General features: G+C 39.4%; 2 protein-coding genes across 3 annotated transcripts in view; one reads left to right on the top strand and one right to left on the bottom strand.

Moving 5' to 3' along the window:
- Position 1: 1 nt before the first annotated feature.
- Positions 2–22,256, bottom strand: CDR2 (cerebellar degeneration related protein 2). The gene is made up of 5 exons (XM_034782801.1): positions 21,852–22,256; positions 14,114–14,226; positions 6,403–6,551; positions 5,952–6,116; positions 2–5,142 (listed from the first exon to the last, which is right to left on the bottom strand). Exons 1-5 carry the CDS (start codon positions 22,237–22,239, stop codon positions 4,272–4,274), a joined length of 1,686 nt encoding a protein of 561 aa, XP_034638692.1. The 5' UTR covers positions 22,240–22,256; the 3' UTR covers positions 2–4,271.
- LOC117883511 (transmembrane protein 180-like) overlaps positions 22,120–27,921 on the top strand; it is a 27,219-nt gene continuing 21,417 nt past the window's right edge. The window contains exons 1-3 of one of the 2 annotated variants that reach the window (XM_034782803.1): positions 22,120–22,311; positions 25,513–25,694; positions 26,662–27,396. In XM_034782803.1, coding sequence (XP_034638694.1) covers positions 25,542–25,694; positions 26,662–27,396 — 888 coding nt within the window. In that variant the 5' untranslated portion in view covers positions 22,120–22,311; positions 25,513–25,541. Of the gene's footprint in view, positions 22,387–25,512; positions 25,695–26,661; positions 27,397–27,921 lie in introns of both variants that reach the window. The other variant, XM_034782802.1, reaches the window with a different exon arrangement.

Genomic DNA, 27,921 nt, shown 5'->3' with positions numbered 1-27,921 from the left:
GACTATGCATCAGCCTCTGACCCCCATGTGTTTGTCTGTGAACAGATAAAAGCAATATAATCTTTTATGGACTAGAGAAAGTTAAGAGAATGACTTAGCTTATCCCTACCCACCCCACTCCCTCAGCTAAGTACTACATATGGTTACAAATCACTTTATTCACTATGGTAGCATCTAGAAGCCCCCCTGAGTAGGAGACCCTGTTGTACAAGGCACTGTTCAAACACAGTAAATAGTATTCTGCCACAAGGATTTTATTATCTAAGATTTAAGTTTAAGAGCAGGTGCAAGAATTGGAAAGGGGACATGGGAACTAACTAATCAATGAGAGTGGTGTATTTTTACCATTTCTTGTGTTTAGTCTTCACTCTGCTTGGGCTGAAGATAAGATTTGAGCATGCAGCTGTAGTTTCAGTTTGTCTGGTGAAAACAATTGATAACCATAAGTGAGGTGCTGAGGTAAAGTGAGTTGTTTGGCTGAAATAAGTAAGTTTGTTTGAGCAGTTAAACCAAATAGGATTAATTTGGTTAGTTGGCTAAATAATTTACTGCATTTACATAGCATCTCTATCTTCCTATGGACAATATCTTACTGTCCTAATTTTTGAATAACTAAAACTCAACATAAACCTCTTGTGAGTAAACTAGAAAGTATCTAGATGCTGTTTTATGTCCATCAAGAGCAAACTAGCTTCAAACTGATTATTGCCTCTGAAGTTGCATGTATTTTTCTGAATGCTTATAAGGTGATTGCTTGTTTGAGCACAATCAGTATAGCTACAATGACCATTCTATCTATTCCTGTAAGTGTATCCATAAAGTTTTGTCAAATGTAGCAGCATTCATTAATAGATTAGTATTTATATATGTTGTACCTTTTCCAACATATTCCCACTTCAGAATTAAGCTGTAACAAAATATTTTCAAGCACCAGTTACCCAAAAAACAGTCATCTTTGCCTTCCCACTCTGTTGTCTCAACTTTGAATTTGAATCATGGTGAACTTGTCTTCATCTGTACTGTTAGCACCCTGTATGTTTTGTGGTGCTGTATAGAACAGGCAACTATTTGAAAGTTAGATGCATACTTTTGAGGAACTGGTAGGTTGAGTGACTTCCCCTTTTAACAAAAAAAAAAACAAACACAAACAAACAAAAAACCCAACCACTTATCCAGTGACAGCAGAGGCTTTGGTGGTGCAATAGTTCTCTACCACTGATAATTTTGTTGTATATATGAAAGGAGGTTGTTATAGCCATATCTGATAACTGGCTTAGAAAGGGGAGGACTGCAGACAGCACATGCCTGGTGTATACCAAGCTCTTCATTAAACCGTGAGCCATTTGATTGCTCCTAGTAGTTACCCAGCTGTCGATTGATAGACATGATTGACAAATCAGATACTGAAGTTACTAAGCATGTACAGTACAAAATGAGGCTGAAGTGGCAGGAATGCTGGTCATGGCCTTTTTCCTCCTTCCCAACCTGCCTAACCCTTCTTATCAGTATTGAAATTACTCCCAGCCCCAGCTCAGCCTGTGCTTCCATCACCCAGTTGTTAAATTTTCAAACAAGCTCCTTTGTGCTTTTGTCAATGTTGCCCCTCAGTTGGGAGGAGCTTCCCTGTATGTCTGCAAAACTGTTATCCTCTTTCAAAACCCTCCCTTTTGTGATGCCTGCAGAGAGCATCATGGCTGGCTACTGCTGCCACAACATATACTGACCATTAGTGCCCCATTGTTTCCTTATACTCTGTCTCAATCCAGTTGTTGTCAGTCTTAGGCTATGTCTACACTACATCCAGGATCAATGCTCTGAAATTGCTCCACCAGCAGTCGATTTAGCAGGTCTAGTGAAGACCCACCAAATCGACAGCAGATCACTCTCCAGTCGACCCCTGTACTCTATCCCTGACGAGAAGCATAAGGTAAGGTAAGGTGACACAGTAACTTGACCCAAAGATACATAGACGCCAGCAATGTTATTCACATAGCTGGAGTTGCGTAGCATAGGTTGACTTACTGCAGTAGTCTAGACATAGCCTAAAACCTCTTTGAGCTAGGGCTTTTCTTTGTTCCATTTATACATGCACAGCCCAGTCAAGGCCTGCTCTGTGTAGGGTTCCTATTCCCAGGCACTACAGTAACACAAATGAGTGGTGAACCACTTGTGGCAGCAGGTTCCCATCTGCTTCTAGAGTCCTCCAGACTGAAAGTGCGGAACAAGGTGTCAACATTGCTGCCTGCAATGGATGCCCTTGCTACATAATGAGCAGAGAAACAGACCGCCATCTCCAAGGGTACAGGGAAGCCAAGCAACATGCAAGTTAAAGGGAGCTGATATCAGAGGAACAGGTACAGGGAAGCAACTTTCTCACCTAGAGGGAACTGAAATGTGGGAGAGGAAAAGGAGAGATTAGTCTACCCCCCCTCCCAAGTCTTTAATTTAGTTCCCTAATTAGTTTTTTCATCTAAGCAAGGGCGGTATAGGCCAGCAAGTCTGAAATCCCTGCTGGGAGTGGGAGGTGAATCTATATATAAATGAAGATGCCATGCACACTTACTTTAAGAACTCCTTCTTTGCATTAGTGGTAGTTTCACACATTTGGACAAAATTAGCAGCACATACCCAGTAACTTTAGCTGTGGGGATTTTTGCCTTTTGGAAAAGTATTTAGAATTTTTTTTAAATAGGTGTTTATTTCAGTACACAACTGTTTACAGTGTAAGTGTCTAACCTGTAAAACTGAATTCCATCTTACTGAAGGACAAGTATAAAATAACTGGAGACTAACTTACATTGTACACAAGGCAGACAAGAATTTATAATAGCAGCAGCAACTTAATGACAGCTGTAAAGTTTCTTTTAACATCATGTGCCAACAGTTTGATTTATCTAGGCAACTCAAGTAGATAGATGTTTATCCATAGCAAACATTGACTTGAACACTCGACACTTTAAAGAGTTAAGCGCATTGCTACTCTTGTAAAATTATCAGATCACCTTTTAGTGCTGGTTATCTGGCTTCCATTCCTTCTTGGTTTCTCAGCCTTTACCATTCTCCTGCCTTTCCTCCTCCCATTTGATGCAGTGGTCATCCATATTCTTCATTTTCATTAGCTGAAGTTGGTCCTGCAATCTTTATTTTATTGGGAAGGAGGGATGGAAAGAGAGGAAGGAGCAAGGAGGGTTTAATTACATCTTGGCCTCATCTCTTACATTTTGTAATCTGGTTCTTAAAGAGGTTTTGGGGTGGTTTTTGTTTTTACTGCTGATACTAAATAGGTCTACACATACTTGAGCTAAAATGGTGTAAAGTGATGAACACCATCATCTGATAAACTTACTTGTCCGGTCTCCTTTAAAACACTTGAGTAGGAGGCTTTATAGACTAAAGAAAGCCATTCCTCCACAACAAAGCTACCACAAATTGTAACATTCCATCTTATCACATGACAAAAATGCACTTTTAGAAGTACCACTAAGGAACAGTAGATCAGTGACAATATACCTAGTTCACAGTATCTTGCCTTAAGAGTGCCCTAAACATTGAACACTCTCAAATATTCATACCTTTACACCTAATCCATTTTTAATATAAAGACATTTATGCTAAGGGGAAAGAGTTTAGTGCATATGAAAACTTGGTATGAAAAACTGGCTTAAATTAAGCCTAATACAGGCTGCTGTGCCAGTTTCCACTCATCTCTGCCAGGGCACATCCGTTTAGACTGGCTACTAATTTCAGTCTGAAGCAGAGGTTTCCCACAGGTGGATTTTAATACTCAAAAATAGCCACAAGGCTAAGACTGAACAAAACCTTTTTGGTTTGTGAAGTAAGGAAAAAATTTACTCCAAATTTCCCACAGTGGAAAAAGTATAATACAATCATTTCTCCTTAGGTCTACAGCTTCTGTAGTATACTGGGCATAGTGAGCTAGATTGTCAATTGCTGCTGTGGAGAGGACAAACGTAGTATGCAAAAATTAAGCCAAATTTCTACTTTTAAGACTGCCAACAACTACCACTGAACAATAACTTTTACTGTGTGGTAGGGGTCATTGCGTGCACAGAGAATACAACTGACTAATGGGTTGACCATATCATACATATTTACAAGTAAAGTGAACATACATTCAAGTTGAAGGGAGTACACATGTGACAGCAAGATACATACAAACACCAGAGGGACCCTTAATGTTTCCCTTCTGGACTAATACAGAACTTTTCAGTGGGAAAACAGGTCATCAGCATAGTTAATACAAACAAGTGTTAGGGCTGAGAAGAGAAACGCTTATATTTTGTTCTATGTTCATCTATTTCTTGCTTTGTTTTTCTGATACAACTAAAAATTTCCTTAAAGAGAGCTTTATATTCAGGTATAGCATTTGTGGGTGAGCCCGTTAGCTCAACATTTCCATGCTCTTGATCAGTAGCTGAACGGTCAGACTGGATGTTCCCCACACTAGTGTCTTTGGAATACGGTTTTGAGGTTTGTACAGCCTTATGTTTCAAAGAATCTTCATCCATTTGACACTTCTTCAGAAGTTCCTCGTACTTAACCTTCAGAGCATTATACTGAGTGTCCACTTCATTAAGCAAGGAGATGCCTCGCTGCTTCACGGCTTCAGCTCGTCTAATACAGGTTTCTTCATGGCCCTTTAGAAGGTCTCCTCCTGCAGCACTGCTTAGGAACGTCTCACTGTTGCTTCTTTTTAGGGCCCTTTTATCAAGCTGGGGGACAGTCAAGGATGCATCCTCTGAAGGGCTTTGACTAATTTCCCTTTCTAAAGACTCTTTAAATGAAATAAAAAATGATTCTGGAACTAGATTCTCCATGCTGTTGACAAATGTGTTTTCAGACTGAAACATCTGCCGCATTTCAGCCACTTCTAATTCAAGCTCTTCTGCCCGAGCCCGGTATAAGTCTTTATCAACCAGCCTCTGTTCAAGGTCACAGTTCTCCTTTACCATAAGTTGATATTCCTCTTCCATAGTCACTCTTTTCTCCTTTTCCAGATTAAGTTGGGCTTGTAATACAGTCAAAGCCTTTTTTAAGTTCTCATTTTCTTCTTCTATGGGACTCAGCTGACTATCCATTGAAGTAATTTTTTCTGCAAAAATATGATCGTAAACAAAATACCTGCAGAAACAAAAAGCGTCAGAGCTTAGATTTCCTATGATTTTTAGGCTGCCTCTTCTGGATAATACAGAGATTGAATTTAAACTCACTGTTGGAAAAAAATGGTTTCCAAACAGAACCAGGTTGGTCATTAAGGTATCTATTTGTACAAAGTTACAATGCCTCAATAATCAAACAGAATGCTTTTCTACAGGGCTTTAGTAAATTCAGTACCCAGTGATGTATGGTTCCCAGTTCAGGTGGTGTGGCAACTGCTTAATTGCAATATCAAATTGTAGATCTAAAGTCTACTGTACATGGAGACCTCTAATCAGAATTCTTGAGATTTTTTAGAGTATTTCTTTGAGGCCACAAGATATAGTTTTCTACAGGACATTCCTAGTACTGGAAGATGATGTATTGGATTATCATGCAGTCTATTTCCCCCATTTTTAACTTGTACAATTCTCAATGAAATGGATCTGCAAACTATAAGATATCCATACCCTGCAGTTTAAAAGTCTCAGAATTTCTACTATAAAACCTTAATGAATGCCCAGAATGGTCATAAAATCCACTGTCAGAAATCTGACAGTTTCATACAAGCAAAAAAATCACCTCTTGAGTATGCACTATAGAAGTGTCAATATTAAAGCTTAAAAGTAGGCTTGTGAAGACTGCTTTGGTCTTAACTCATTTGTCTGGAGTGACACTGACATTTTTTAGAAATGCATGTCTGATTTCTCTGCTCTGCTACAAACAAATGGATGAAAGATTAAAAAAAATCTGCTTGCACAATAAAATGACGTATCATTGAGTTAGCGTCTTACTTGCGAAGGTCATACAGCTCCTTCAAACATGAGAAGCTGTGCACTGATCGTGGCTGCTCAGATCGCTCATGGTTCATATGACCTCGTCCAGATTTCTTCAATTCCTCCACTTGTCTCTGAAGGTCATCTATATGGGTTTGCAGACCTTCAATAGTCTCTGTCAGGCTGAAGTTCATGAACATATAAAGCTGTTAACATGACTGGCTTTAAGTCAAGGGCATGACCAATAGCATGAGCTCAGTCACTATTCACTCAGTTTTGTGCTTCTTCCTGTGGAAACTGCTCCACCGTTACCAGTAACAAACAAAAAATCACATAACCCAAAAGCCCAGTGATTAGACAACTGGATAACCAGCCACCCAAAAATGCATAAACTAATGCAGTCAGACTAGTATTCCATTCTAATTCCTCTATATATATAAAAAAAGTTGCTCCACAAAACTTTAGTTACCTTAATATCTTTTGTTGTGACACTCTACTATCCACAACTAGTTTTTGATTAGCATCTTCCAGTTCTCTTGCTGTAACATCCAGCTGTTCATAAACCTTTGCATGCTGGTCATTCATCTGACGTAAGAGCTCCACTTGCTTTGTAAGGTACTAGAAGATAATTTGCAGTTACCATCTTCACACTGCTAAAAATGTTTAATCCTACTTAGTGTAAGTTTTAACTTTAAATTCTTAAATCAGGATTTTCAGTTTGTTTCCCATAAATGTCACGAATAATACAATGTACATTAGTTTTGATTGCAGAACCGTGGAAAGACATTGTACCCTTAAATAGCTCAGGAGTGTTTTCCACAAATGAGCCCACCAGCCCTTTTAAATCTCAGAGTAAATAGCAAGACACCATGTCACATGTGGTTTCCTTAAATTAGAATAAGGATGATTTAAATTACAACTTCCAGTTTGTAATTATGCAATTTACCAGCTGCAACACTGGGGTTATACTTTGCATGGGCAAACCCTTTCAAATCAGAATAAATTTCTCAGTGTATGAAGCTGCCTTAAGTTTAAGGAAACTGATTTTAGTTTAGTCTTAAAACTGTAAACTGATGATATTTGGGTTATATTTATCAGGAAGTACAAATTAGAACAAACTTCAATTACCCACAAGGGGCATTCTAGTTTATATAATCCCAATCAAAGGTCTCCTGCTTTTTTAATTCTGTATGAAATGTTCTCAGTGTAATCCTCTTTATTCAAGAAACTTAGCAGGTTGTTTATTTTGTAGTGGTGAAACTGCTTTTAGAAAGCCTAGGATAAAGGTTTCCTACGTAAGAGTAATAAACCATCTTTAAATCCCTTGGTATTAGAAACACCTTAGGCTTTCCCACAGCTGAACACGTCTATATGGATTTTACTACACACAAATACTTCAAAGTTCCAGGTATCCTGCATACAAATATGCATTAAGTCATTCCTGGACCAGAAATACCACAGACTTGTAGGACTGGAAGGGACCTCAGAAGGTCATCTAGTTCAATCCCCTGCACTCACTGCAGGACTAAGTATTATCTAGACTATCCCTGACAGGTGTTTGCCTAACCTGCTCTTAAAAATCTCCAGTGATGGAGATTCCACAACCTCCCTAGGCAATTTATTCCAGTGCTTAACTACCCAACAGGAAGTTTTTCCTAATGTCCAACCTAAACTGCCCTTACATAAGAACGGTCCTACTGGGTCAGACCAAAGGTCCATCTAGCCCAGTATCCTGTCTTCTAACAGTGGCCAGTGCCAGGTGCCCCAGAGGGAATGACCAGAACAGGTAATCATCAAGTGATCCATCCCCTGTTGCTCATTCCCAGCTTCCTGCAAACAGAGGCTAGGGACACCATTCCTGCCCATCCTGGCTAATAGCCATTGATGGACCTATCCTCCATGAATTTATCTACCGGTAATTCTTTTTTGAACCCTGTTATAGTCTTGGACATCACAACATCCTCTGGCAAAGAAGAGTTAACCAAGATGCACACATGTATATTGTCAACTAAGTGATCAGGCAACAAAATGGCAAATGAAATTTAATGTGGGTAAATGTAAAGTAATGCACATTGGAAAAAATAACCCCAACTATACATACAATATGATGGGGGCTAATTTAGCTACAACAAGTCAGGAAAAAGATCTTGGAGTCATCGTGGATAGTTCTCTGAAAATGTCCACGCAGTATGCAGAGGCGGTCAAAAAAGCAAACAGGATGTTAGGAATCATTAAAAAGGGGATAGAGAATAAGACTGAGAATATATTATTGCCCTTATATAAATCAATGGTATGCCCTCATATTGAATACTGCGTACAGATGTGTTCGCCTCATCTCAAAAAAGATATACTGGCACTAGAAAAGGTTCAGAAAAGGGCAACTAAAATGATTAAGGGTTTGGAACGGGTCCCATATGAGGAGAGATTAAAGAGGCTAGGACTCTTCAGCTTGGAAAAGAGGAGACTAAGGGGGGATATGATAGAGGTCTATAAAATCATGAGTGATGTGGAGAAAGTGGATAAGGAAAAGTTATTTACTTATTCCCATAATACAAGAACTAGGGGTCATCAAATGAAATTAATAGGCAGCAGGTTTAAAACAAATAAAAGGAAGTTCTTCTTCACCCAGCACACAGTCAACTTGTGGAACTCCTTACTTGAGGAGGTTGTGAAGGCTAGGACTATAACAGAGTTTAAAAGAGAACTGGATACATTCATGGTGGTTAAGTCCATTAATGGCTATTAGCCAGGACGGGTAAGGAATGGTGTCCCTAGCCTCTGTCTGACAGAGGGTGGAGATGGATGGCAGGAGAGAGATCACTTGATCATTGGCTGTTAGGTTCACTCCCTCTGGGGCACCTGGCATTGGCCACTGTCGGTAGACAGGATACTGGGCTAGATGGACCTTTGGTCTGACCCGGTACGGCCTTTCTTATGTTATACTTGTTTTCAAAACTGCAACAGTCTCATACACACTAATTCCTGAATGCTCTTTAGAGTTCGACAGGTTGACTGTTCGTTGTGTGAAGAAATACTTCCTTTTATTTGTTTTAAACCTGCTGCCTATTAATTTCATTTGGTGACCCCTAGTTCTTGTGTTATGAGAGAAGTATTATTTACTACTTCTATCTACTTTCTTTACACCAGTCATGATTTTATAGACCTCAATCATATCTCCCCTTAGCCGTCTTTTTTCCTTGCTGCAATTTAAACCCGTTGCTTCTTGTCCTATCCTCAGAGGCTAACAAAAACAAATTTTTCTCCCTCCTTTAACAACCTTTTATGTACTTGAAAAGTGTTATGTCCTGTCTCAGTCTTCTTCTCCAGACTAAGCAAACCCAATTTTTTCAATCTTCCCTCAGAGGTCATGTTTTCTAGACCTTTAATAGTTTTTGTTGTTCTTTTCTGGACTCTCTCCAATTTGTCTACATCTTTCCTGAAATGTGGCACCCAGAACCGGCCACAATACTCCAGTTAAGGCCTAATCAGCACATAGCAGAGTGGAAGAATTACTTCTTGTGTCTTGCTTACATCACTCTGGCTAATACATGCCACAATGATGTTTGCTCTTTTTTTTTTTTTTTTTGCGCAACAGTGCTACATGGACTCATTTAGCTTGTGATCCACTATGACCCCCACATCTCTTTCCGCAGTACTCCATCCTAGGCAGTCATTTCCCATTTTGTATATATGCAACTGATTGTTCCTTCCTAAGTGGAGTATTTTGCATTTGTCCTTATTGAATTTCAGCTTATTTACTTCAGACCATTTCTCCAGATCATTTTGAATTTTAATCTTGTCCTCCAAAGCACTTGCAACCTTTCCTGCTTGGTATCATCCACAAAGATTATAAGTGTACTCTCTATGCCATACTGAACAGAACCAGACTCAGAACTGATCCCTGTGAGACCACACTTGATATGCCCTTCCAGTTTGAATGTGAACCATTGATAACTACTCTCTGGACCGGTTTTCCAATCAGTGGGGTGCTCCTACCTTAAAGTAGCTCCAGCTAGGTTGTATTTGCCTAATTTGTTTATCAGAAGGTCATGCAGCACGGTATCAAAAGCCTTACTAAAGTCAAGATATACCCATCTACTGCTTCCCCCTATCTACTAGGCTTGTTATACTGTCAAAGAAAGCCATTAGGTTGGTTTGACATGATTTGTTCTTGCCAAATCCATGTTGAATGTTACTTATCACCTTATTTTCTAGGTGTTTGCAAATTGATTGCTTAGTTATTTGCTCCATGATCTTTAGAATAAGTTTAAAATCAAGTTCACATTATCATGAACTAGTTTGTCCTAAAGAAGTTGAATATAGAATATTTCTTGAAGTATTAGGTTCTAAATTTAACTACATTTTACACAGTTGGATGTTAAATGTTCAAAATCATCCACATCAAAGTTGTCTGAAAGATTTCTAGATTAGGAGCAATTACTCTTGTAAGTGACCTGCTAATTATGTAATCAAAGCTTCTAATATTCTACTTAACCTTTTACTGCATTAGAAGGTTGATGGCTTTACATTTTAGGTAATTTAAGAAGCGATTACAAGTTAATCTAGGGCTATGCACTGCTACAAACAAACTACTACAAGATCAATCGGATAGCTGTTGGTTAGATCTTTTTGCAACCCACGGGCACGTGACACAGGATTCACACAAGAATAGCATGTGGATTAACCAACAGAATCTCAGTGTGACCCATTTCAGATTAACTTTCCCTATCTGCTAGTCTCAAAGAAATTGGAAACGTTCATGGTTTCTTCAACCGGGAAAGGTGACTAAGCATATAAACATGAAGATTAGAGTTCTGAATTTAGGTGCTTTAATGCATAATAAAGAACCCACTGAATGGTAGCCTATGTTGGCAGGTTATACTTTAGGTGGAATGGAACATGAGGGAGAGAGTAGATTACTCCCTTTCTCAAGGAACTACACTTCATCTCACCTTGCATGGCTGATGTCAGCGTAACTTGAAAATATCATGCAGGAGATGAGAGCAGAAACCCCAAATGCAAACATCAAAGTTTGTACTGGCTTTCCTGATATTTCAGAAATTCACACTAGCATCTACATCAATTGCAAGGGAAATAGGAAAACTTAATATGTAACTGCAAGTGAAACACTGCCAAGCAGGCTTACACTCCACTAGATCATTATGAAAAGGAGAGCTGTAACGCCCCACATTTGGATTTACAAGAGATGCCAAGATTCATGAACAGTCTTGGTTAGTTTTTCTGGCATTGGTTTTAATCTGCTATTGCACCATTTATTACATCCATCATGATTAGTTAGTAGCATACGTGTCAGTGCAAAGGTCAGAGACTAAATACCTAATGATGTCAAGTGTTTAAAACTTTAGTTTTAATCTTCAAAATTAGATTATGAACAGTTCTACATGTTTCAATTCCCTTAACCCTTCCTATGCAGCGAAGACAAGGAAATTGTCTTTTGAAATGAAACATACACAAGTTATATTATGCGCAACGCTAATTGACTGTAATACAGATCAGGTTACATCAGTATTTTTTTAAAATGAGCTCTCAAAAATCTACATGAATAAAGCAGACGCAACAAGGCTCTTTAGACAGCTACTCTCAAGTAACGTGTGTAGGACAGATTTTTTTTTTTCAGTTTATTCTTTTGGCAAGATTATAGCATTTCCTTGCCGTCTCTTCATAAAATGAGTGCATTACAAGGTGATGGGCATAAGAATGGCCATATGTCACACCAATGGTCCACCAGTATCCAGTCTCTGATGGTGGCCAGTGCCAGATGCTTCAGAGGAAATGAACACAACTGGGCAATTTCAAGTGATCCATCCCCCATCATCTAGTCCCAGCTTCTGGCAGCTGGAGGTTTAGGGACACCTGGAGCCTGGGATTGCATCCTGAGCACCTTGGCTAGTAGCCATTGACAGATAATTTCATGGAGGATAGAGCTAATTATTTTTTGAACCCAGTGATACTTGTTGGCACAGGTTGATTGTGTGTTCTGTGAAGAAATACTCCTTTTGTTTGTTTTTAAACTTGCTGCCTATTAATTTAATTGGGTGATTCCCTCTAGTTCAGAGGTTCTCAAACTAGGAGGCGTGGAATATATTCAGGAGGGAGTTGAGAATCTTTTGAGGGAAAAAAAAGAAAAAAAAAAAAAAAGAAAAAAATCTTACTGCACACATTTTACTCACAGCAACAAGTAACTAGCAAAGCTGATTCCTCCAGACATATCAGACAGCACTGTGCATTTGGCTCTAGATGGCACTGTGCATGTTGACAGATATCTGTTAAGCTTGCTTAGCATTATACAAAGTCATTGCCATCTGCATGTTAATCCGTTTGCTACGATGCAGTGTGCACATTTATTTAAGTATGGACTACAATCACTGTTTTACTTTTGCTCTTATTACAATGGATCATTGGCTCATTCATGCAGCAGAAAAAAATTCATGTGAAAAACAAAGAAGCAAAAAATGATTTAAGTGAAGCGCTGCTGCGTATATGGGCATATGTACTTGTGTGGCTGGGGGATAGTAGGGGAGAAGAGGGCATAACTACAACATACACGAAGAAGGGGGGGGAGGTGATCAAATAAGTTTGAGAACTACTGCCCTAGTTCTTGTGTTATGTGATGGGGTAAACACCATACAACTTTCTCTTTCTCCATACCATTCATGATTGTATAGACCTCTATCATATCCCCTCCTTAGTCATCTCTTTTCTAAAATGAATAATTCCATTCTTTTTAATCTCTCCTGATATAGAAGCTGTTCCATACCTCCCCATCATTTTCATTGCCCTTCCTTGCACCTTAATGTACATTAGAGTGGGAGACCTAATAGTTTGTGTAGTTGCTCTAAGAGTTCACAAATAAGATTGATCCTTAGGGTCTGAAGTATGTAAACCATTTAGACCCAGGAGACATTTCAAGAGCTCTGCATAAACAAATGCAGATAGGTTGGGTTTGTTTGTGGTTGGTAGCTTTAACTCCAGCATTGTTTTACTTTATTGATGTCCTTTATATTACAGAATGAGCTGGATATAGAGACTAGATCTACCATGATTTAATAGGGGGAAAAAAGTCAAGTAAGTTGTGTGAGGTATGTCAAAAAATCAGCAATACAAAGGTATCCTTAGAAGAGGGCATTTTTTGTCTATACTGTGCACCTGTTGTATGAATTTTCTTAAAAACAAACAAACAAACAAACAAAAAAAACAGCTAACGTGGGACACCTACAAGCATCCTAGAATTTAAAATGCCATGTTACTACCAACACAGTTACTTGCTTCCATATGCAACCTAATACAAATGTTGGATTAAAGCTGTAGTGATTGCCATTATTGTACTGAAAGATCATTTCAACATTCTCTAAATTGCAGGCAGATATATACACTTTACTTTAAATTGATGACTGCTTTAATACTACTTGTATCATGTGGACTATTCAGTTATGTAGATTCTTCTTAATTACCAGTCAATTCATTTCATTAATTTAAAGGTTTAAAATTAATATCAATGGATGACTGAAATGCTGAAAACACTATTAAATAGAATAAGTTCTTTGCAATTGACTTTAATACTTTTGATCAGACGAAAATATTAAATATACAGCATGCAAAAATATCACTGCTCTTGTGTAATTACAGGAAGCCTTTTGCGTACGGCATAATATTTGTTAAACTTACAATTTTTGTGCATATGAAGATATTTGTGGAAACAGCTAGTCATACTATTTCAAATAATGCAGGCTTTTCAAAAACCTACAGATTTCTTCTACATGTATTTTCTGGATTTGTTAAGAAAAGTAATCCACCCACATCATGTATTTATATAGAGAAACCCTTGTTTTAAACAGTATACATTTCTGAAATAGCTAGTTTATACAAACACAACTGGTACTTATCATTATAGTTATAGAAGTTAAATTTAGTGAAGATACAAAGATACTATTAAGGAGAGGAAACTGTGTCTATGCATGTTATCAAGCTTTAGAAATTTTAGAATCAGACTAAAATTAACTGCAAGAGGCATTCAGAATGTTTTCTTGGAAGATGAAGTTTTGAAGGAGTCCTAATACCATATCAAAATCAAGTTTCATGGTATCCAAATTATTTCAATGTCCACACTTCAAGATTATCAAACTCTGCAATAGAACTCACCCATACGCCTTAAAATTTACCTCTATCTCTTGTAGTTGCTCTTGATTGGTTGCATACATTTGCTGCAAAGATTCCTCCAGTTCTGTGTTACGATCCAATAATGTCTTCCCAAGCTCAGCAGCAAGATGCAGATCTAAATAAATAAATAATCTGCCTGTAAATTTTAAGACCCAGTTTGTGCAATCTGACCATTACTATGTTATTTCAATTAAATTCTCGGAGTTACGGTAGTTATAACTGTGTCCACGTACAAGCTATTATGCTACAATACAACTTCTTTGAGATTGAGGCTAATTCTCCATTTTCCCCCCTCATTCATTCCATCCTTTTTAGTCTCCTCTCCACCACATTAGTTTTACTTTCCTCACCTGATCACTCTTTGCCTTCTGTCATTCCCCATCTACATCTGCCCATTCACGTTGTCCCCTATGCAGATGAGGATGAATGGGAATGATGCTCCCAACATGGTAGGCAGAGAGCAGCATAAACACACGAGTCCCAGTAGTGTACCACCAAGTAGCTCTTACCCTAGATCCCTCAATTAGCTAACTGCTAAACCCATTCTGAGAGGGGAGTAAACAGCAAGAAGGCCTGTTAAGTACTGGTTAGGCCAGGCCTGGAACAATATTTGATGTCCCCTTGCTCCGCCAACCACCCCAAAAGGCAACCCAGCCCATGCAGCACCATTAGACAATCAGCTGAAGACTTTCAAACAAACACTTTTTCTAATGAAATAGGAAGTTAGATAATGTGCTCAGATATGTATTGTGTGTCTCTTGATTTATAAACAGCACCAGACAATGGTTAGTTTCCTTTTCTCAAAAAAAGATTCTAAATGCTATTTGTTCTCTTAGATATTTGAAACTCAGCCTAATCCTCCTCAGTAATCTCCAGAGTTCCTATGAATATTGCAGTTGTTTGTTTGTTTTGTTTTTAAAGAATGAGGAATCCACACATATACAGGGACTACAGCTAAACTTGGATGCCCTCCTTTAACTATAGCCTGGATTAGTAAATTCCAAGCTTATGAAAGAATTATATGCAATAAGTAGCACATTATTAGTCCTTATGTTGCATGCATCTCACACTTTGTGTGACAATGGAGATCAATAATCTAGGTTATTGCTAGAGTAGTAACCCCCCCAAACATGGCATTATATTTCATATAGAAGATAAGTGCAGAATCCAATAGCTACATTGCAATTCCTTATACAAAGTTTGTAATTTTCCACCTCTTTCACATCACTTGGACCATGACCAGATTGTCATATACATGCAAGCTGGCAATACAATCTTGTTAAGTTTTAGATATATAGAACTATCATCATAAACGGCAGAGTGCCAGAATACAAGGAAGGACAAGCCAAGGAGAATTTAGAATTCTTTCCGCCAAGATTTAAAAGCATGTATAATATATATGAGCAGTACAGATAATAGGCTGGAATATGAACTCCCAATATTTCTTTAGGTTGGAAGTTCAAATGCCGTTGTTTTTATCTTGTTTCATTTTAGTTTGATAGCTTATCTCTATCCAGTTGCTGTAATGGAATAAAATCCTGTTAAAAATTGATTTGGGCAGCCTTCACTTAGACAGAATATTCAAATTATCACTACATTCTGATGCATAAACCAAAGAACTTCCCCAACAAATATGCACAGAAACTTGAGATCTTCCAACAGGGTGTTCGGAGAGATATTAAAGTGCTTTAGCAGATCAAGTAATCCATGAATTATATATTCTTTACTTGTAACAAAGTTGTTCTCAAAGGTGTTATTTCCTACTTTGAGCATAGCAAAGAAAAAATATTCCTTGCAATCTGATTCTTAAAACAAAGGCCACTGATCAATGCTTTGAGCAGGGGGTTGGACTACATGACCTGCTGAGGTCCTTTCCAACCCTGTTATTCTATGATTCTATGAAAGAGAAGGGCAAGATCTGCACCAGTAAGAGTAAGTAAATTTAAACCCCACACCCAATGACTACTAACAGCAGCAAGTCAGAGGCCATATCCACAGTGGGAGGAGAGGGGAGGAAATCTATTAAATACACAATAACATGCCCATGTTTAGAAATTTAATGCATCCAAGTTAAACTTTTTTCCTACTGTAGACAAGGGCCCAAGACTCCACTGTACCATTGTAGTTGTTAGTCCCATATCTTGCAAGTTAACTATTAGTTGTAGAAAAGCAGTGCCAGAAAACATGGCATCCAAACATCGTACTGGGATTCTGATACTCCAGCAAGTTTATGTAAATTGTATACATCAAAATACACCATACGATTTAATTGAATAGTGCGGAAATAAACAAGGCATTAACTGATGTACATAAGAAAACAGAAATAAAGTTGTTCTCTGGTGATATACTGCTAAATAGTTCAGCAATTAAAGGTTAGTATATCATTCTATAGTGACATCAATGCAATCTTCTTGCCTCACACTCCTTATGTCATTTTTAGGATTACAGCTAATCTCCTCAAACTAAAAGGTTCATTACCCAGCAAACAGAAGTCCCTCCTCCTGCATCCAAAGGTTATATAAGCCAATATTAAGTTAATTTTGTTTATGAATACAAAGTGTGTATGTTCTAGAATGCACAAAATACATAGGCAATGTAGTGGGTATATCCCTGCACTTTTTATAAAATGGTCATAATAAAGGGAGTATTTTCATCTAATCTCGTAGGAGTTGAAAGAATAATTTTGATCATGAGTCCATTTGTTAAGAAATGCAAACCCAGCTACAGCTTAATTTTCTGGGCTGTCTACAAATCTCCCAATCCTCACCAACTTTACTTAAGACATTTTGCTTGATGTTTCCTTGCAATCTACAGAGGCAGAAAGTGTAAACTTTCCTTTTGATTAACCAGAGGCAAAGATAAAGTTTAAACTGGCAGTCAGAAACAGCCCCTTTTATTTTTCCACATTTCTTTCTTTGGGGTAACTCCTGCAGTCTAACTTCAGTGAGTCTATAATCCCCTATATAATGTTATACAAATATAATCCTATTTTACAAATTCTAAACCAACACTAGCCTTGGGTAACCAGCAGCCATGTAATCATTAAAGCCATTCAACAATTTGTAGCAACTTTTTCTGTTACCTCAAAGAATACAGTGTTCCAACTTTTACTTTGTCATCACATAAGGCTCTATGCTTTAAATAAGGCACAGAATAAGATTCTGTTAAACAAAGAATATTTATAACTCTTAGAATTACTCAGAACACACAAAGTTAAACATTTTGTCCCAGATCCTCAAAGGTATTTAGCTCCTAACTTTCATTAATTTCAGTGGCAGTTAGGAGCCTAAATATCTTTGTGGATCTGGGCTTGTCTCCTGGATTTGTGTTATGGCTCTAAGCATACTTTACAAAAAGTGTATCTAGAAGTGCAGTTAGAAGAAATTAAACTATGCATATAAACATGAAGTTACATATGCATGAATATCAGTACATATTGTTAGTATTTACCCAGCACTTCAAACATATAAAGTGGTATGCAAGTATTCCTGTCTATATGGAGCACCTAAGTACATGCTGCAGATTTAAACATACTCTTGTTAGTTTGACACAAGATTCACAGAAGCATTGATATTTTCTTATAGGAAATATTCACCATTCGTCTCAGAGAATCTGTTGGCTTTCTCGTGATAGGCAGGAAAACAGGTGGAAAAGACCAAGAAAATGCGTGTAAAAAAACCAAAACAAACCCCATTGTTTAAAAACAGGCAAAGAAGTGAGAGATTTTGTTCTATACTAAAACTCCAGTATTTTTAATCATTACAGAAAGGATCTACTGTCTAATTAAACAATTTTCAGCAAGGTTGAGCACCCATAAACCCCAGTGAAATCAATGGGAGCTACCCGTGTATAACATCTTTGGGGAAAAAAATAATCAGTCCCATTAGCATGTGTGTTAAAGAGTATTAGCTTTTTTAATTTACTCAACTGATCCTGCAGACTAAGTATGCTGATGTCCAGGGGAGTTTGGCCAGTGAAAGGACTTCTCAGCCAAGTAAGTTCATTAAGTGCGTGGATAATCAAGAAAAATAAGTAAGCAGATATAGGACTTAGATGTCCAGATGAATAAGGAAACAAAGCAATGTAAATTCTTTAAAAGGTTCAGTACAATGAGTGCAGAGGGACAGCAGCTATAAGTTCTTAGCTGTGATCTCAGGTACTGTAAATTTATGCCAATGTATTAATGAAATCCCAACAGATGTGGGGGAAGGTCACTTTTCACTTTGAGGCTAAAGTTATTGTAAGCCACAGTCATCCATTCTTACTTAAATAATGCAAATTAAAGTCAGTCACTTTATGAGTTACTCCTCTAGGTAAAATAAGGTGAGTAAGATTTTGGTAGCTCTATCTCTGCCCCTCATCATGTTTAATTATGTCTGGAATGTCCACACTAAAGTGAGACTTAGAAGTTGTTCTTGCTATTGCATTAAACATTTCTCACTTAATTACACTGGAGTACAAACCATGCTGACACCGTTACTATCATTGGGGGAGGTGTCAAGATTTCCGCCTCCCCCAATGTTTTAATAGTCTACATAAGAGGACTTTGTACAGCAAAATGATATTTTCAACAACAGAAGAGACTACTAAGCAGTCCTGGTTTACCATCAGATCCTTGCTTTTAAGCAAACTTTAGAATTGTTACCATGGAATGTATATTATACCCTCCATTCCAGACTGTAATCTGTTCAATCCTTTGTTAGTTTTTGAACAACAGCATTATGATCACTTTCCTTATATGAGAGAAGCCTTTTCAGAAAGTCAATACACTGCAACAAAATACAGTCCTACGAAAGCAGGGAATTGCTCCTCCTATTCTTGAATATTTCAAACATGAAAATTCACTTCAAGCAACATTATGCTTTAACAATAAGTCTGGCTGGATATTAAATTCTCCATTTTTAAAGGTGGAAGCTTCAGGAGTTTATTGTTCATAGCACAATCAAAGGTTTGGTCTGAACTTTGACCTACTTTGAACTTGGGATTTTCAAATCCTGAGAGTTAAAATTTAACTACTCAACTGCTAAGGGAGTTAGGATTTTTAGTTAATTTTAAGGGATCCTCAAAAACATCCTGATCTCTCTCAGCACAGCAGCAGCATCCAATATTATTCCCAGAGCTGTGCTAATTTTAATTACGCTAATGCAGACATCCCTTGACATAATGGGTGCTATAAAAATCATTTGCAGATAAAAAAAAAATCATCATTTAGCTTCAGTTCTACTCAATAGACAAAAAGTCAATGTTTGCCAGATTTTAAAGTGTTGGGAAATATTTTCAAACTTCCTAAGAGTATTGCAGACAATAGAGCATTTAAAAAAAGCAGTATGAGGAAAAAATCCCTTTACAGGAAGTTTACCTCCTGCTTTGTGATTTTTTTACTATTATCTTTTTTTGGCAAGGCTAATCATTACTTACACTTAGGGCATTTTCTAATGAGAGAATCTGTATTTAAGTCTATTTGATATATGAGAATCTCTTAACCATCACTGAAATACACTAACTTGTGAGGTGGAACTTATAAATACAACACAAAATTACAGTTTGATACAAGGAATAATAATAAATAAAAAAGGTTAATCCACTTATTTTCCATTCAGATCAGACCAAAAGAACATTATAAGGCAGAAGCGAATCACAGTACACTTCAGGAGGCAGTTTAGGTGATTCACACAGCTATGTTTGGCTTTGAATAGTGACAGCTTTACAATGGATTGGAAAAAAGGTCTAAATCATTAGAGAATCATTTTAGATGGTTCACCAGTTGTTCTAGGCAACAGCAAACTATTTATGTTTATGTGATCATATTAAGTTACAATCTAAGAAAACTATTGTTTTTGAGTATGAAGCACTCAAATATAGCTATTCAACAGTTAGTAAAGTTGGTCAAAACATATAAAATTCCAGACTTATTCTGACCTTAGAGAGATGGAATTTTTATTGTTAGCTGCTTGACGTTAGTATGAAAACAGTGGGTTTTTTTCCCTACTTTTATTCTTTATAGTGTAATAGTATCTATCAGCCCCAGTCATGGATAAGGACCCCACTGTGCTCAGCACTGTACAAACAGAACAAAAGAACTGCCCCTACTCCAAAGAGTTTATATGAGGAAGAGCTTAGAGAAATCAAGTTTTAATTAAATCTAATTTTGAGGAAGCCGCTTCTCTCAATCTTCCAGTTCTGAGCTGGCCATTTAAGAATGTACATAGGATTTTAAAAGTAAGTCTAAATACCAATTTTAAACATTGTTAAATCCAAAGAAAGTTATTCTACATACATTCCAATTAATGCCTACAAAAAGTTAAGAAAACTGATAATGTCATACATTCAGTCCACTACTGTGCCTCAGTGCCTACTTACCAGCTTTATAAAATACTTAGCGAACTACTGATGAAAAAGCACTATAAGAAGTACATATTTATTAAGATAAGCAAACTCATATTGGAATTATGCAATGAATGTTCACAGTAAGTTCTAAACAGGACATGTGTAAAGAGGAGCTGAGAGCAGTAACTGACCATCTATCCATAATAAAGATATTCCAATATTTACAATGTGACATGTTTCAGAGGTGTAGCCCTATTAGTCTGTATCAGCAAAAACAACAAGGAGTCCTTGTGGCACCTCAGAAACCAACAAATGTATTTGGGCATAAGCTTTCTGATGAAGTGGGTTATAGCCCACGAAAGCTTATGCCCAAATAAATTTGTTAGTCTCTAAAGTGCCACAAGTACTCATCCTAGTATTTACAATGTAATCAATTGCAAGCCCTTTAATTACAGGTAGGCAGGAGACGGTGACGGGGTGTGGAAACCCCGAAGTATTATTTACAGCTATTCTATTTTAAGCAAGCACTGCAGCTAAAGCAAAAGCATTCGCTTTGCCGAGCGGCTTTATGTAAGAGGTACAGCATTACAGAGAGTGGCACAGTCTAATCCCTAAAAAGCGAACAAAGTTAAGGGAAGAACCAGTTCTTAAGCCAGGTACACAAGCCACTCTTTAAATGCAGGGTTTGTTTTGCAGAAGTCCGTATTCCTACCCAGTCACACACGGCCCAGAAGCCATGACTGCGAAGGTGGCACGATACCATTGCGCCTTACAGTACTTTGCTATTCTTGGTTAACCTCCCATTAAACCCCCGGTCCCCTAAGAAGCTGCATAATGGCAAACGCCCTGCAGCTTCAATTGTTAGAGAAGAGAGCCCTCTCCCTCCTCCTGTGCGCCCCCAGCCTAGAGCGGTCTCCCATTTCCTCCCTCTCCAAGAGAGCCCCCTCCCCTTCTCCGAGTACCCCCCCTCCTCGCCACCCTCTCAGGGCCAACTGTACCCTTCTGTCCTCTGCACCCTCCCTCGCCCTTTTCCTCCCCTCCCGCCGCGCGCTCCCGTCCCGTCCGCCCGGGCGCTCACACCCCCTCCTCGCCGCTTTTTGTCCCATCCCTCCCCAGGTCCACGTTTCCCTTCTGCTCTCCTCTCCCCCTATCATCCCCCCTCCCCGACTCACCTGCCCCACCTCATTGAGAGCCCCCTCGGGACTCACCTGCCCCCCCACCCCCCTGCTCTCATAGGGAGTCCCCCCCCCGAGACTTACCTGTCCTCCCCCCCCCCTCCATCCCCTGAAGCAGCCGCCGCCAGAGAAGGCTCCTCCAGCGCCTTGGTCAGCGGGACCCAGTCCCCTGCGCCCGGAGGGGCGAGACCCCACAAGACGGGCATCCTCCACGCGGCGCCCCGGCCAGGCTGCTCACCTTGCTGCAGGTCCTGCTGATCGTACCAGGGCTCATCATCGCGGATCTCGAACTCCTCCACCAGGCTGTCGGCCAACATCGCGGCCCCCGCCGCGGCTGCACGGACGGGCGGACTAGGCAGCGGCGCCGGACCCGTAGGCTCCTCGCGCTCACAGCCAACCGAACCGCGGCGCAGGGCGAGCCGGGGATCGCTCAGCTCCTTTAAAGCCGCGGCCGGACTTTGCCGAGCGCTTCCGGATTTTGCCGAGTTCCCCCCTCTCCCGGCCGGGCCCGACACCGCAGCCGGCAGCAACGTGGCATCGGCAACCGCCTTCTTACTACCAGGGGAACGATTATTCAAAACAGGCACTCTGACCTGTCCGGCGGATAACCAATCGTATGCCGCCATTCAGGGATCGACCGGAACGCCGACCAATCACGTGCAGAAATTCTCCACTCAGCTAATTGAGTGGGGGAGAAGGTGGGTTTGGAAGCTAAGTTCCGCCCCCCGAGTGAGCTGCGCAGCCTCCGGCCGGAGGGCGGAGACAACGAGTCGGTTAGTGCTTGTTGTGTGTGGGCAGACTGTGACGGGTTAATTCCCGGGGTGGATAAGGGGGAGTTGAGGAGAAATGGGGGTTGGGGGAGGATGGGAACCTGTGGGGGTGATTGGATGGGGGAGCTATCATAGGTGCTGGAACTAGGGATGCAGAGGGGCTGTAGCACCCCCTGACTTGAAGTGGTTTCCATCATATACAGGGTTTACAGTTTGGTTCAATGGCTCTCAGCACTCTCACTATACAAATTGTTCCAGCACCCCTGGGAGCTGTGGGGGGGTGGGAATGGTGGTGAAGTACAGAGAGATAGGAATAGGTGAGTCTAGGGGCCTCATAGGTGTATGTCGTTAAGTGGTCCCTGAAGAGATCTCTGTGTGTATGTATGGTCCATAAAGCATCCTGGGGTCCCTAGGGATGAATGCTTGGTTCTGTTCAAATGCTTTCAAACAAAATTGTATTCTGCAGCTCACAGATACCAACCACGTCTTTTTATTGTAAACTTCCCATAGTGCTGTTGTTTGGTGAGGAATCTGTGGCCACACTGAAGCATGGTAGCAGCTGCTACCATGTTTCAAAATAATTATCCATAATAATACCTAGAAATTATATAGTACTTTTCATCCATAAACCTTTAATATTTATAAAGAAGGGTGACCATAATCCCACTTTACAGATGGGAAAGGGCAGGACTGTTGGAGAAAGGAACAGTGACTTGCCCAACTCTACAGAGAACAAAGGTTTCCAAGTTTCTAGTCCAGTGAACTGTCCACTAGACCCTTCTGTCTTCTGGTTATCAAGCACAGTTCTGTAGTGTTAAAAAGGAGCAATGCTTGGCAACCATTACAATTTGGGTTCTCTAATTTTTTTGTAAAGGTGGATCATATTTCATGTATTCACCTTCCCTCCTATTCAAAATCATGCAGACCTCTTTCCCTTCCATTTACAATTATATCTCTGTCAATTACAGAAATTGCTTACACTCAACATTAGAAAGTATAATGTATTTGAAGCTACATTTTAATGTGATTTAAAAGATGTAAAAAAAATATGACCAGCCAGTTCTGAGGACCGCTAACAAGTGCCCAATAGACTACAATTCGGGAACCCCTGCAGTAGAGCATGGTATCTGTCAGCTAGCACAGTTTGGACAGGGCTTATTACCATTTGGAATGCATTTTCGTCTCTCTACCTGTGTACTAGTTTTCTTTTACTCCTGGTCATTGCTTCTTGGAGAGAAGCAAGTTTTATACAGTATGATTGCTCTCTCTAAATACATTTGAGGGATAAAAACTCCTCTTCCTCCCTGGTAATTCAAATTAAGTGTCAATGTGAATACAAGAACAAATGGCTATCAACTGGCTATCAACAAGGTTAGGCTTGAAATTAGACAAAAAAACATCAGAGGAGTGAAGTTCTGGAACAGCCTTCCAAGGGGAGTAGTGGGGGTAAAAAACCTAACTGGTTTCAAGACTGAGCTTGATATTTTTATGGAGGGGGTGGTATGATGGGACTGACTACGATGGCATGTGGCCCATCGGCAACTGCCAGCAACAAAAATCTGCAACTGCTGGAGATGAGACACTAGATGGGGAGGACTCTGAATCGGTACAGATAATTCTTTCCCAGGTATCTGCCTGATAGGTCTTGCCCACATGCTCAGGTCTAACTGATCGCCATAGCTGGGGTCAGAAAGGAATTTTTCCCCGGGTCAGATTGGCTGGGATTTTTTTGCCTTCCTTTGCAGCATGGGACATGGATCACTTGCAGGTTTAAACTAAGGTAAATGGTGAATTCTCTGTAACTTGAAGTCTTTAAACCATGATTTGAGGACTTCAGTAACTCAGCCGGAGATTAGGGGTCTATTTCAGGCAGGGATTTGGAGCAATCAAATTTTTGAATTGCTCCGCTCCAGCTCTGGGCAAAAACCTATTGGTCCGCGCTCCAGCTCCGAGCTCCGCTCCAAAGCCCTGATTTCAGGAGTGGGTGAGGTTCTGTGGCCTGCAATGTGCAGGAGGTCAGACTAGATGATCACGATGGTCCCTTCTGACCTTGAAGTCTATAAATCTATTTGAGTGGGAAGGTGGTCAGCTGAATCTGGTGGGACCCATCTGTTACTTGCTTAAATAACAGTCTGTTTTGCTCTGTGGGATCCTCTAGCACACATGTACCAGTACATTAGTAGCCATTAGGAATTTGGAACTTAAACCTACCTGGTTTCCACTTCCTGATTCATACAAAGTCAAATCTAATGATTTAGTATAGATATAGGCTGACCAGGGGAAGGGGAGGTAGAAGGGAATCATCATACATATTTACAGCGTTGCACAGTTGGAGAGGTGCACTTCTTGCGAGAGGGAATATGGTACCAACCTTGATATGGAGCACTAGATATATTGGCCAGTTCATTAGGCAATGCACTGGACTAAGTTCAGCCAGTGGTTTGAATAGCTATTCCAGATTGCCATTAGGTATGGCCCTAGAGTTTTGTTTGGTTTCTGCAGAAAGGATTTATGAGGGAAGTAATAAGGTTCACAAACTTTCTGAAACCGAGGACCCCATTGTCTAATTTTTTGGGGTAAGCAGTTGCAGACCTTGTGTCAAATCTAATTGTATAGATGAATATAAAATGTACAGGTAAATTTTGGGGGGAAACCAGAAAAAAAGACTTGAAAAAAGTCTGATTTACTAGCACTGTACCAGAGTATGGGTTTGCACTGGTGATTACAGTGCAAGACTGGGGTCTAGGTATACAGTTTTTGACAAATGATAAATGTATTCTTTGATACATATGTACCAAAATTTAAATACTCATACTAAATTAAGAAACATAATTGATCTCTTAATACTGTAGCTTATTGACTCAATTTTATAGACATTTTGTTGTACGTTTTAAAAGTTGGAAAGAGACTGAATGATAAAGTTGACCAACATGTACTCTAGGGATCCATTCTTGCAGTCCTAATATAGGCAAATCTCCAATTGCTTTTCATTTTACCAAGTAGTAAAACTAAAATATGTCTCACTGTAACATGGAATTCAGTCGTCCTCTATTAGCAAGGATTATAAATATCAATTGTACTTAGTCAATCAATAAGTAATTATAAGTATTTTTCCTTTTTTATAATTAGAAGAAGAAGAGGCATTCACAATTTGGAAAATGAAGTTTGTTTTAGGAATTCATCCTAATGCCCTGGCATATTCCATGACCACACTAGGTGCTGGAATGATGAACAGTATCTTTAATTTCTACTATGTTAAGCTTTTCTTAAACCAATACAAGATTTCAGAAGTAGCATTTCATCAAGCACAGGTATAGTACATTGGAACATGGTTTTTCATATTGTTGTCCATGGTGTTTGTATCATAACAATGAAATAATTCTGCTTCATTGATGAATCAATTATTGACATACTGCAAATAGAATTAAATATTTGATCCTTAAATTATAGGGGTATTCAAAGTTTATTGTTAATAGTTTTTAGGTTTTAAAAAAATTCCATTGTTGGAAGCATGTTTGTTACTCTGACAAACTTCAAAATAAAGTTTTTCTTTACCAAGGCTATGTCCCTGTTCAGCAAAGATTTATACATGTGTTAAACTGTAATAGCAGTCTGGGACTGCTATTAGTGCTTAAAGTTAAACATGGCCATGATCCTGAAAACCCTTACTTATGTGAGCAACCTTATTCGAGTATGTAGTCCCAATGAATTAAAAGGGTCTACTCATGTTCTCAAAGTTACTAATATGCAACAAGGGTTTACAAGATGAAGGACCATGTGTGTAAGTCTTTGCAGGACTGGGGCTTTAAGGCCAGATTTTTAAAGGTATATAGGTGGCTAACAATGCGGGTAGGCACTTAGTGGGATTTTCATATGCACCTAAGTGCCTAACACCCACTTTTGAAAATCCTACTAGGTGCCAATCTGCATCTTAAAGCACCAAAGTACCTTTAAAAATCTGGCCTTAGTCCATTTCCATTTGGCAAGCTTTCCTTTTTTGTTTTCCAAGTAGAATTGTACATTAAACAAATATGACATGGTGTGCTTCATTGTTTGTGCATCAATATCCTCTGTTAGTAGAGATTTAGAAATAGTTTAATTTAGATGACTTTACATACACATATACATAATGTTTGTTTGAGAGTGTACAACATACAAAATATGTTTAACCTTTCCATCATATAGGTCAGCACTTTTGTTATTCCAGATGTTATGTACGTCTTGATGAATCCTAAAGAAAAATATCACTAATGAGAAATTCTGTATTTTTCTTCTCAGGTAGTTTTTATGATCTGGAATGCCATTAATGACCCTCTCTTTGGGTATATTCAAGACAACTCCAAAGTCCCATGCTGCTCAAGACGTCAGTTTTCAATTTTATATGGAGCACCATTGTATGGTTTAGCTTTTCTGCTTCCCTGGTTTCCTTGGAAACATTATGAGGAAGGTGACTGGCTTAATGGTCTTCACCTTATTGTTGCTTTATGTGCTTTTGATGGCTTGCTTACATTTGTGTTGCTAGCACAATGTGCGCTCTTTGCAGAGATTTCAACTAGACATGAAAGTAGACTTCAGCTTATTAAATATAACCAAGTGGCAACATTAGTTGGATCAACCAGCATTCTTTTTTGTGGTCTAATATCAGATAATATGGAAAATTTTGCCTATTTTCAAATCTTTACTGTTTTGGTTGCAGCACTAGCAACTGCTTGTATGTGTTACACTGGCATATATAGCACAAGTCAGTATGAACAGAGAGAAACTGCTGTGGAGAACACTAGCTTAGAAAATAATGATAAAGCTCTCTCCTGGTCCTCTGTAATTTCATTAACCAAACAGATAATGACGCAGAAAAACTTTATACTTTTTGTGACCATGAACTTCTTTCAAGTCTTCCACTTAGCCTTCTGCAACAATTTCATGATGATCTTTGCGGATAATCTCATCCCTAAGGATGTCCTTTCCTCTTTTATAAGAAGCATCATGTATGGGGCTGGCTTTATTTGTCCTCAGGTATGCAACAATGCTTTTAATCTTTTATTTAAAAGTAAAATGCAGTTTACTTTTGTGCTAGTTCTCAGTAATTAAAGTATCCGTTTACACTGCTTGGAGAAAATGCTGTATCTGGCAGAAACCTTTTATTAGTCTGAGGAACAAATCTTGTGCACCAACATTATAAAAAGAACTTTAGTCTCGTCTGTGTAGTCTAGCCCAGGGGTCAGCAACGTTCGGCACGCGGCTCGCCAGGGTAAGCACCCTGGCGGGCCGGGCCAGTTTTATTTACCTGCTGAAGCAGCAGGTTCGGCCGATCGCAGCCTCCACTGGCCGCGGTTTGCCGTCCCGGGCCAATGGGGGCGGCGAGAAGCCACGGCCAGCACATTGCTCGCCCGCGCCACTTCTCGCCGCCCCCATTGGCCCGGGACGGCAAACCACCGCCAGTGGGGGCGCGATCGGCCAAACCTACCGTGTCAGCAGGTAAATAAAACTGGCCCGGCCCGCCAGGGTGCTTACCCTGGCGAGCCGCGTGCCGAACGTTGC

This window comes from Trachemys scripta, chromosome 10, assembly GCF_013100865.1.
Source record: "Trachemys scripta elegans isolate TJP31775 chromosome 10, CAS_Tse_1.0, whole genome shotgun sequence".
Lineage (NCBI taxonomy): Eukaryota > Metazoa > Chordata > Testudines > Emydidae > Trachemys > Trachemys scripta.
Note: the sequence above shows the minus strand (reverse complement) of the source record. Positions and strands in the feature narration are given on the sequence as shown.